The sequence below is a fragment of the Lipotes vexillifer genome, unplaced genomic scaffold, assembly GCF_000442215.2.
Source record: "Lipotes vexillifer unplaced genomic scaffold, Lipotes_vexillifer_v1.1 scaffold652, whole genome shotgun sequence".
Lineage (NCBI taxonomy): Eukaryota > Metazoa > Chordata > Mammalia > Artiodactyla > Lipotidae > Lipotes > Lipotes vexillifer.
The window spans coordinates 948,944-960,907 of NW_006779703.1; the positions used below are offsets into that span (position 1 = coordinate 948,944).

The following is an 11,964-nucleotide window of genomic DNA, read 5'->3' on the forward strand; positions in this document are numbered from 1 at the left end:
AAAAAAAAAAAAAAAAAAAAAAAAAAAACTGCATTGACAAGGTAGAGAAAGTGTCTTCCTTAAACAGCAGAGCGCCTGGGGCCAGGTGGAAAGGGCCTAGTGTCCTCCACGTGCACTCTTGATGTATCTGCTTCAGCCAGCAAACCTAAAGGCCACCCCTTGGCTGGGCAGGGCCTTGTCCAGCTTCTCTCCGAGCATGGGTCCCCCATTCTCCATCCAGGTGGAGCTGGAACCCCGGAAAGAAAGATGAGGACGTGTAGAGGTACACTGCATCCCAGGATGTGAAGTCCTCTTAAATAAGAGCCCGTGAGAGTCCTGGGGTGGCGGCTGGAAACTTTCAGGTGTTGAATTTGGGGGAACAGATAATGATACTCTGCTTCAGACTCCTTTTTTGTGAATATATTTATTTGTAATATATATTATTTAAAATAACTTTAAATTTTTAAAAAAATTTTATTGGAGTATTGTTTTGTCCATCTTTTTTTTTTTTTTTTTTTTTTTTTTTTTTTAGTATTAGCAACAGCAGCAGGCCTCTTAGGTCAGCGTGTACTTGGCAAATGTTTACTTACGAACAGCTTCAAAGCCTACTTCACTATTTCCATAACTCCCTTCAGTACTTTTCCAGAACACAGGCCCTTTGCAAAGGGTAAAAGGGGTTTCAAGTGGTTCCTCTTCCCTGGCCTGAGGGTTCCTGACTCAGGATTGCTTCACAGCCCTCTCTGGCAGGATGTGAGAAATGCTGCAGGCACAGAATCCCAGCAGGGCTGATTCACTCCCGTCAAGTCACCTCGCAGCTAGGATTACTTAGTACTGTTGATGTACAATGTTGTGTTAGTTTCTGCTGTACAGCACAGTGAATCTATTATACATATACATATATCCACTCTTTCTTAGATTCTTTTACCATATAGGTCCTTATAGAGTATTGAGTAGAGTTCCCTGTGCTATACAGTAGGTCCTTACATTAGTATCTATTTTATATGTAGTGTATATGTCAATCACAATCTCCCAAGTTGTCCCCCCTACCTCCCCCCAGTAACCATAAGTTTGTTTTCTACATCTGTGACTCTGCTTCAGATTCTTTAAAACATAACTTCTCTTCTTGACGGCTGGAAAACAGGAGGGAGGGAAGAGGGGACCCTGCATTGGTCCAGCAGAGTTAACACCAGATGCCTGCCAACCAGAGGGCACATCAACGGACCTGGAGGATCGTGAGGGGCCAGAGCCATCCTGCTTATCGCAATCACAGGGTCGACCAGATGTCCCTGCACTACAGGCAGGGATGAGGCCAACATGCAGCTACAAGTTAAGGTCACCTTCAGGAATAAAAGATGCCCTGAATGTGATTTACTACACAGTAGTAGTAAAGAGGAAGACTTGAAACTAGTCTGCTTGGTGTGCTGAGTGGGCATAAGAGAGAGGAGCAGGAGGTAAGAAGAAGCCAGGCTGAGCTGGAAAGACCACAGGCTATGTTCACGGAGGTGGAGATGAGTGGGCTAAAGTGAAGATGGAAAGGAACTGAGGTGGGCAATGGGGAGGGAAACGGGCAGAACATCAAGTCCAGGGATTCAGAACAGTGGTTCTAAAGGTGTGGTCCGGGGACCTACAGGGGTACCTGAGACCCTTTGACAGGGCCCACAAGGTCAAAACTCTTCTCATAATAACACTAAGGTAGTATTTGTGTTTTTTGCTCTTTGACCCCCGCACCGGTGGTGCAAAAGCTATGGTGGGTGAGAGTTCTGGGGCCTCAGCACAGATCAAGCCAGAGGTACAGAGTGTACCAGCGGTCAATCTGCTCTCTGCCAGAAAAGAAAAGAAAGGAAAGCGTGTCTTGATGAAGTGCGTCTTTGATTGAAAGTGTGTCAAGTGACAGTATTTGTTGCCACTGACAAAACTCAAGCTTTCAAGCTCAAAGACTTTTGGAAAACTTTTATGTCTCTGCTGACTTGAGCCTGACAGTTTTCATCACTGAGAGGTTTCTGATAAGATCAGCAGTGATGTGATTTTTGGGGTTCTGTATAATGAAACGTGTCGACATTTGGAAAGTCTGCATAGGTGTCACAAAATCATGCGTGGACAGAAGATTAACTTCAAGTACAAGATGGACCAATGGATTTCAATGTGACAGGAAAGGTAAAGTGCATTGGCATGGCTTCAGATTCCACATTGTAACTTCCTTTAAGAAACTACCAGCCATAGGGTTTTCATGTATTATCAAAACAATGTCCATAATTATGTGAGAAAGCTACTAAAACACTCCTGCTCTTTCCAACTACATATCTGTGTGAGGCTAGATTTTCTTCCAACACCTCAGACAAAACAACATATTACAACATGTCGAATGTGGAAGAAATATCAGAATTCAGCTATCTCCGATTATGCCAGACATTAAAGGGATTTTCAAAAAATACAGAACAATGCCATTTCCCTCACTCATGTTTTTATTTTGGAAAAAAAAGTTATTTTTCATAAAAATTTTATTACGTTGTAAGGGGTTTATTGTTGTTTTAAATAAATGAATGACTACTTTTAAAACGCCCAGTTTTAATTTTTGATGGGATAAATATTGACATCTATAAGCCAGCTAAACAAAAGCTCCTTGGGGTTCTCAGTAATTTAAGAACATAAAGGGTCCCTCAGACCAAAATGTTTGAGAACTGCTGATTTGGAAGCCACACGTTTACTCTCCTAGAATGCAAAGAAAAGGGCTGAGGAGACAGAAATGCAGAGAGAGGATGATGGCCAAGGCAGAGAAGGGTAAACACCTGACGGGTAATAAGGCACACCTTGGAGATATTGTGGGTTCAGTTCCAGACCACCACAACAAAAGGAATAGTGCAATAAAGGGAGCTGCAGGAATTTCTTGGTTCCCCAGGGCAAATAAAAGTTATGTTTACACTATACTGAAGTCTATTAAGTGTGCAATAGCATTATGTTTGAAAAATAATGCACACATACTTTAATTAATATTTTCTTGTTAAAAACTGCTCACTTCTTCTGAGTCATATTCTTTTTGCGGGTGGAGGGTCCTGCCTCTGTGCCGGTGGCCACTGACTGATCAGGGTGGTGGGTGTTGAAGGCTGGGGCGGCTGCGGCGATTTCCTAAAATAAGACAACAGTGAAGTTCGCTGCATGGACTCTTCGTTTCATGAGCAATTTCTCTGCAGCATGCAACGCTGTTTGACGGCAATTTACCTGCAGTAGAACTTCTTTCAAAATTGGAGTCAATTCTGTCAAATCCTGTTGCTGCCTTATCAACTCAGTTTATGGAATATTCTAAATCCTTTGTTATCATTTCAACAATCTTCACATCATCTTCACCAGGAGTAGATCCATCTCAAGAAACCGCTTTCTTTGCTCATCCATGAGAAGCAACTCCTTATCTGCTCAAGTTGTATCATGAGATGGCAGCAATTCAGTCACACCTGGAGCCCCACTTCTAATTCTAGTTTTTCTCACTGTGTCCACCACACCTGCTACTTCTTCCACTGGAGTCCTGAACCCCTCAAAGTCATCCGTTGAGAGTTGGAATCAACTCCTTACAAACTCCTGTGAATGTGATACTTGGACCTCTTTCCATGAACCGTGGATGTTCTTCACGGCATCTAGAATGACAAATCCTTTCCAAGGTGTTTTCCACTTACTTCTCCCACATTCATCAGAGGAATCACTGTCTCTGGCAGCTATGGCCTCATGAAAGGCATTTCTTAAAGAATAAGACTTAGAAGTCAAAATTACTCCTCAATCCATGGGCTGCAGAACGGATGTGTCTTAGCAGCATGAAAACAATATTAATCTCATTGTCCACCTCCATCAGAGCTCTTGGGTGACCAGGTACATTGTCAATGAGCAGTATTATTATTTGTTTTTTTGCGTTACGCGGGCCTCTCACTGCTGTGGCCTCTCCCGTTGCGGAGCACAGGCTCCGGACGCGCAGGCTCAGTGGCCACGGCTCACGGGCCCAGCCGCTCTGCGGCATGTGGGATCCTCCCGGACCGGGGCACAAACCTGTGTCCCCCGTGTCGGCAGGTGGACTTTCAACCACTGCGCCACCAGGGAAGCCCAGCAGTATTATTTTGAAAGGAATCTTTTCCTGAGCAGTAGGTCTCATCAGTGAGCTTAAAATATTCAGTAAACCGTATTGTAAACAGATGTGCTGTCATCCAGGCTTTGTTGTTCCATTTATAGAGCACAGGAAGAGTAGATTTAGCATAGTTCTTCAGGGCCCTAGGGTTTTCAAAATGGTAAATGAGGCCTGGCTTCAACTTAAAGTCACCAGCTGCTTTAGCCCCTAACAAGAAAGTCAGCCTGACTTTTGAAGCTTTGAAGCCAGGTTTTGACTTCTCCTCTCAAGCTATGGAAGGCCTAGATGGCACCTAAAATCAAGGTGTTGGTGGGACTGGGATTCTTCCTGGAGGCTCAGGGGGAAGGTCTGTGCCCTTGCTTTCCCAGCTTCTAGAGGGCAACTGTATTCACTGGCTCACAGCCCCTTCCTCCATCTCAGAGCCAGCAATGGCGGGTTGAGTCCTTCTCACCATGAATCATTCTTACGTTGCCCTGTGTCCCCCCTCCTTCCATCTGTCAGGCCCCTTGTGGCCCACCTGGATAACCCAGGACTGTCTCCCTGTGTCCAGGCCCTGATCAGCATCCTTCCATTTATCAGGCCCCTTGTGGCCACACTGACCCACCTGGACTACCCAGGATTGTCTCCCCATGCTGAGGCCCTGACTGGCACCCTTAATTGCATCTGCAATCTTAATTCCCCTTTGCCAGGTAGCCCAGTATACTCACAGATTCGGGGGATTAGGACATGGGCATCTTTGGGGGCTCATTATTCTGCCATGGTTCTGAGGGGAAAATGTGTGAGCAGAGATCTCACTCCCAGATGAGATTCCCAAATATAAAATCCCCCCCCCCGCCAACACCATGCCATTCCTGAGAAAACAACGTGAAGGTGTGCTCCAGAGGACTGAAAATCGAATCTCAAGTATGACCCTTAAGAATGAGGGTGAAAGGACCAATGAGTCACAGAATTGAGACAAAAGTATTAAAAGTACATCAACCAAACTAAAGTGTCAGAGAGAATTGCTGAAAGAGGACAAACATAATGTAAGAAGAACTGAAGAGCAATTACACGATCTAAGGTCCTGATTATATGAGTTAAGTATCAGGAGTTATAATGAGGGAAACAGACACTTGCTAAAGTTCTTTGAGGTCTTCTGAAGAGAATGAGCAAATGATGATAAAAGGGATAAAGAGGAAATGCGTGGTAATGTGTGAACGACAGCCCGCTGAGGGAGGCTCACAAGAATCTCACAGGTGATCTCAGACCAAAGTTAACCTCCAGGCTGCGCTGGCAGCTGACTTCCTGTTTCAGCCCCTGTGCTTTCAACCCTGGAGTTGCCTGTCTGTGGTGCCAGGTGGCCCAGCAAAGGGTGACCTCAAATTCCTTATTATTATTTATTTTTAAGGCAAGTCATGGTTTGCAAGCCACGTGTCACACCAGGAGCTCTTTCGTGGGTAATCTCAGGCATTCAGGTCTGTTTGCAAAGATTGCAAATCCACATCACCACCTGTTTGCCTTTCTGGGGAAGGTCCGCACCCTAATATTTGACTTGTGGGCTGTGCCCTTGAAAACAGGGTGTTCTATTTAGGTAAACTTGGGTCCTCACCCAGAGACATGAATCATTCTCATTTATCCCTTTCCTATGTAAACTTTGGGATTTTTGTGTTTTTCTAATTTGGAAAACTTCTTTATCTTTCTGATTTTAAGACACTCTTTAGAGATCAAAGATATGAATCACTGCCATTTCTGTTAAAACTGTTTCTTCTAATTTTTTAAAAATTAAACATTTTCCTGTAAAATTCAGATGTACATATTTAGTCAATACTTGTCAGTATTTTGTGTTGTGATGTCTACCTGTGTTGTCATATGTAGGCTTTTCCACTCCAAGATTATGTACATATTTACTTATATTTTCTCCCAATAATTTTCAGTTTCATGTTTTTACATTTTTAACATATCAGTTATAAATCTAACTGAGGTCAAACTCCCTCCCCCAGCCCTGCACTCACGGTCAACTATTCCAACACTCAGCTTTAACTAATCCTTCTCTCTCTTACTGATATGAAATGTTACCATTGTACTAGATATTGTTATACATACTTGGTTGCATTTTAGGACTTTCATGTTGTTTCACTGATTATCTATATCTGTGAAAGGGGTAGCTGCCAGAACAGACCAGTGGAACATGAGGCAGATGTAAGGATGTGCAGCCCTTGAGTGTGGGCTGTCTTTTCAAATAAAGGGAGCAAGATGTGCCAGAGTTTAGCAGGGTGTCAGGGACGAAGGAAAGGCTTTCTGTGCTTTTTCGTTTGTTTGTTCTTGCTTTTGTTTTTTTGTTCCAATATGGTGATTGATCCTACTGACATTCCAAGTAGGAGCTAGAGGGCAGAGAGGGAGTAACTGAGGCAGCTTCATGCTCCAGGAGCTGGGAGCAGACAGGAAAGGGCCACAGCACAAGTAAGGGCCAGGAGAGGGAACACAGGTGGGCATGAGCACAGGTAAGGATGGGGGCAGGGTGGGGGGAGGTTACACCTGGTAGCCTTGAGCTTTCTGTGAGGAACTGGGTGAGCTTCACTGCGGCAGTGACCGGGGTCTGAAGGCTTGAGGAATTGCTGAAGAACTTCTGTGCATCTTTGGGTTTTGGATTCTCTAGAGTGTAGCATTGTGTTGGTGGGAAGCCAGGAATCACACCACACCACGTACAGTAAACACCTCTCTCCCGAGTCGCTGGTCACACACGCTGACTTCAGGGAGAGACTTACATCTGCCTGGGGCTAAATCAAAGGTCAGATGGCCTCCCCCTTCCTTCTCCTCGAATTCCCGAAACAGCCTGTGAGAAAAGCTGTTGGGAAGCTCCACAAGGCACCTGCCACTCAGCAGCTAGACCCCCAGGGACATCGTCCTGGTCAGTTCAGAGGGTAGCTGTCCACACGGTCTGCCCACAGCCCTGGTCCCTGGAACAAGCGTGTTCTGTTTGAAATGTCCCCTTAAGAGGCTCATGGGGAAGATGCTCCAGCCTTTGCCCTTTACCACCGGATGGCCTCCATCTTCCCCACGGGGCTGTGAGAAGTCCTCTGCACAGGGCAGGAGGTCAGGCCTGGCCGAGGGGTCAGAGGCTTTCGTGTCATGGAGATGGTCTACTGGGCATGCGGGCATTAGTGCTGGGGACCTGGGCCAGCTCACTGGTCACACACTTTGACACCAGAAGCCAAAGAGGTGCTGGTCCTACCCCACAGGAGAAGGTGCCGGAGCCCTCACCCAGGCCCCATTCCAGCATCCTTTACAGGGTGATGTTCCCACATGGGGAGAAAAACTGAGCAGCAATCCATCAAACATACATTTCTGTTAACTTCGTAAACACTAAAGGAAACGTATTCCTTTTTTTGTTTGATTGTTTCCTAACTGGTATATTTGGTGAATTGGCTGTTTAGCAAATCTCCTCTCGGGTAAATGTGCTGCTGGAGAATTGACCTTGAGCCCACACACTATGTCCAGTTGACGTGTATTCAGGACAGGAAAGTTCTTTCCAAGTAATGCATGTGTTTGTCTCTTGGTTTCACGGTTTCCCCCCTATTAACTTTGTTCTGTCAACGACCTCGGTAGGTGTTTTGAGCTGGGCCATCCATCTGGCATCTTTCAGAGTGTGTCAAAGACATCAAAAACTCATCTGATTGCTATACATCTGAAACTAACACAACCTTGTAAAAGTCAACTATATCTCAATAAAAATTAAAACAAACAAACAAACAAAAAACTCATCTGAACAACCCCTGAGCAGCTCAGTTTGTTAAGGTCACCTACTTAGTTGTCACCTGAGGGCCAGTTTCTCCATTCAGCCCATTGTTGGTTCATAGATTAGAGAATCAGGAACTGGGAGAAAATATGAGGACTCCAAGGAATCATGGAGAAACTCAGACGTGTGACAGAGAATGGGATATTGTGGCTGCAGGAAATGGACGATTCATGTTGAAAATGGTGAAATGCGCAGATTAACACTGAGAGGAGATTGGGAAGAAGGGGGTTTATTATTTTTAAACTGTCTTCAGTTTCATTGTAGACTGCTGGTATTTTAGCTAACTTGCTCTGCAGAACCAATCTCAGTGTCCAGAACCCAAAGGTCTTTATTCGGAGCTTGTTTCCGCCACACCCTTCCTAAGTCTCAGCACCCACCCGAGCAGAACTTGAACCCACACCCCGTGTGTCCTGCCCTCAGAACCACATGCCTGGGCCCTGCTCCCAGGGGTCACGGGGACCCTGGGGATAAGGCTTGTCACAGGCAGAGGTGGCTTCACCTCTTGTTGCACAGTTAACCAATACCACAGTGAGTAAGAGACAGAAACATCAAAAAATAAAACCCACAAAATACCCTTCACTAAGCCCCCGCTGTTTACACGACTCTTCCCAAGTGTGTCACCAGGGGCCTGTGTCTGCACAGGAAGCACCAATCACGGGAAGGCTACTGGGGCTCCAGCATCCTTGCCTTGACTCTGATGTGGATTCTCTGAACCACCACCTCTCCGAACTAGAGCATTTCCAGGGACCATGTCCTGCGCGATTGTATTTAATAAGCTCACCACCTAATCGCACACGGAAGGCCAAGAAGACACAGCAGAGTGGCCGATCTGAAGGCCGCTGGAGCAGAAGGCCTCAGGCACTTCCGAACAAGGACATCACCCTGACCGTAACTGACTGGCCGGGGACCTGACCTGACCCACAGGCCCCCAGAAGGGGAGGCAACACAACCCGGATCCTTAGGAGACTTCCTTTCCCAGCAGTAACTGGAGGTTACCTGGGCGTGTTTCCCTTTCACGGTGTGAAATGACTAGAGGAACATGGAAAATAAAGAGGAAAGGTGTCAGGAGGGCATCCCCCGTAGACAAGGAAGGTAGGAATTTCTGCAAAACCACCCGAGCTCTGCCTGGACGGAGGGAGGGGCTGACCCACGCAAGGGTCTCCCTGGAGGGCTGGGTTCCCCTCCCCTCTGACTGATCTGCGATTCTATATACATATCGAATGGGAGGGTCCAAGCTGTCACTGAAAATAAAAGTACATCAACTATACTTGAATAAAAAAAATAAATAAAATTAAAAAATAAAAGTGACAACAGCTGGGCTGCCTGGAGAGGCCGTGATCCCCAGAGCAAAGGCCAGTTGGGCTCTGTCGCTGAGAGCCTGTGGTCCTGGGCCCCGCGTGCAGCCTCCAGGCCACGGCTGAAGCAGAGGGAGGGGACGAGTGGCGGGGCAGGCCCGATCAGCACGTGGACGCTGGCCAAGGTCAGCTCTGGGCCCCAGTCCTGGGGTTGCGGGGGGCTGAGTCAGGGCCCTAGACACCAGCGGGGAGAAAGCGCCTTCATAATGAAAAGCCTGGGTGCGGGGGGTGACCTGCAGCCCAAGGCAGAGCGGAGGGAGTCCACAGAGGGGCAGCAGGAAGCCTCGCGGTCCTGATCCAGACGCCTCCCCGCCATTGAGAGAGGCGCCGGGCTCCACTGAACTTGTTCCACTCAACAGTTTGTCGCTTTGTGTGGACTCTGCTCTGTTGTCGGGACCCAGAGACTCTCCCACCGCTGCTCCTTCTGTCTCCACTGGGGTCCGTCTTTCTCTCTGTGTCCTCCCTCCAGGGTGGCCTCCTCCTAGGCCCATGGCTTTAAATACTGGGGCAGCTGAGTAATGATCCCTCCACCCCAAAAACGTTGTATGTCCTGGTTCTTAGAACCTGGGACTATGTCTCCTTACAGGGCAAGAGGGACTCTGCAGGTGTGATTACGTTAAGGGTTGTGAGATGGTGATGGGATTAGCTGGGTGGGCTCAGCGTGATCGTGAGATCCTTCTAGGCAAAACAGGAGGGCAGGAGAGTCAGAGAGATGTGACGACAGAAGCAGAGGTCAGAAAGACAGAGACTGGAAGACGGCAGGCTGACGGCCTCGAAGAGGCAGGAGGGGCAGAAGCCAAGGAGCGTGGGCGCCTCGAGACGCCGGCAGAGGCAAGGGACCCTCCGGAAGGCAGGCGGCCCCGCCCACACCTCGACTCCTGGACTCCAGAGCCGCGAGGGATTTGTGTGCTTTAAGCCACTGAGTCTGGAATGATTCCAGCAGCCACGGCATCCGTAGGTGGATGCGCCCTCAGTCCTGTCTCTGCCGGGTTCCGGCCCCGTGTGTGTGGGGCTTCCCTGGCCACTTCGTGTCTAACAGGCAACCCAGTGTCAACAGGTCTGACCCGTGTCCTGGTTTCCTCCACACCTGTTCCACCCTCGCCTTCCCCGGGTGAGGTGACGACACCTCCATGCCCCAGTTACTCAGGCCATGGCTCTGGAGTGACCCTGACCTTGACGCCTCCCATACTCCACACCCCACATCCAACCCGTGGGCAAACTTGCAGGTGCCCCCTTCAAAGCACCGTAGCCCACCGCCTGCAGAGCAGAAGCTGGGTCTTGTTACTCCCCTGCCCGAAGGCCTGCAGCCACGCGGGGAAAGGCCCAAGTCCTGCCCGGGTCCTCAGCCTCCCGACGGTCTGCTCCCCATCATGGCTCTAACCTCCTCTCGGTGCTCCGCCACCAGGGGCCTTTCAGGCATTTCCTTGGCTACCTCCCCCACTAAGTCTTTATACAATGTCTCCTTCGCAATAGGCCTACCAACCCACAAAAGTCACCAAGACAACGGGGAGCCCGGGGGACAGCTAAGCCTTGGAGGTCTGGTGGAGGAATATGCAATGGCAGAGGGGGAGTTAAGTAACGCCGGGTGGGTTTTAGCTCAGCCCACGGGGAGAGACATGCAAAATGGCGCTGGGGCCTCCATGGTGAGGATGAGGTGCCCCCAACACTGCTGGGAAGAGGCCTTTGTCCTAAATGCCTTTGCTCCCAGCTTCTGGGTGTTTCAGGCCAGCGTCAAGGCTTTCCCTATTCATCACCTTTAGCTCTTTTATTCGTGCAATGCCGGGCCCCAAGCATCACCCCACTTAGGAGAGAATGTCACCCTGGGGTTGGATCAAGTTGAACTAAAACCATTCAGGGAATATCTGGCTCAGGAGGAAAGTCAGATCTCCTTGCTTTAATTAGGAAGAAACTTAATTAAAGTTTCTTAAGGCCAGAAAGCAGAATGTTTCCCAGCACCCGGCTTCCAGCCAGTGTCCTCTACCCGAGCTCCTGCTGTCTGTCCACTCAGGTGACAGCCCCTCCGGAGGCCGCCAGGGCTGCACGGCGGGGGCCCAGCCACACACACTCACTCTAGTCTCTCCTCTTCTTTCCTTCGAAGGTCAAAGTCCCGTTGAACCACTTCCCAGACGTGCTTGGCCTCTTCATCCGTGAGCGTGGAAAGATCCAGTTTTTTCCCCATCTCTGCTTCTCGTCAGGGTCACACCTGCAATAACACAGGACCACAGTGTTCAGCCCAGGAAGCCTGCGTGCAGATGCCGGCCAATTCACAAAGAAGAGGCAACACAGACAGTGCTGATTTCCCAGCAGTTGGAACCTGGGTTAAATGGTTTTAGAAAGCAGGCAAATGGGTGTCTGGAAATGTGTGCAGTCGAAATAAACGAACCCATGTGTACAATCCCCACACCCCAGGAGTCAGGCTTCAGATGACGTTATGCCCTTTCCGACACTGAAGACCCCAATCAATGCCAAGAGGACAAAGGAAGGAAAATCCGAAAGTCAAAAAAGCAAGAGGAGAGCTTTACCACCTTGCTCGCTATGCAGAGTGTGCTCTGCAGACCAGCAGCATCTCCCAGAGCCTGTGAGACATGCAGACTCCCAGGCCCTGCCCCAGCCCTCCTGACTCAGAATCTGCATCCTAACAAGATCTTCTGATGACACCTCCTCCTGTCTCTCCCTCCCCCATCATGCCTGCCCCTTGAGTATTTCTTCACCCCTAACAGCTGGTGACATCACATATCGCGATGATAGCG

General features: G+C 48.6%; 1 protein-coding gene across 1 annotated transcript in view; it reads right to left on the reverse strand.

Annotated features, from left to right (window-relative positions):
* The window catches only part of MLPH (melanophilin), a 34,758-nt gene extending 23,365 nt beyond the window's left edge, over positions 1–11,393 (reverse strand). Inside the window, 1 exon segment of the mRNA XM_007452908.1 lies at positions 11,284–11,393. Coding sequence (XP_007452970.1) covers positions 11,284–11,393 — 110 coding nt within the window.
* Between the last annotated feature and the right edge of the window lie 571 nt (positions 11,394–11,964).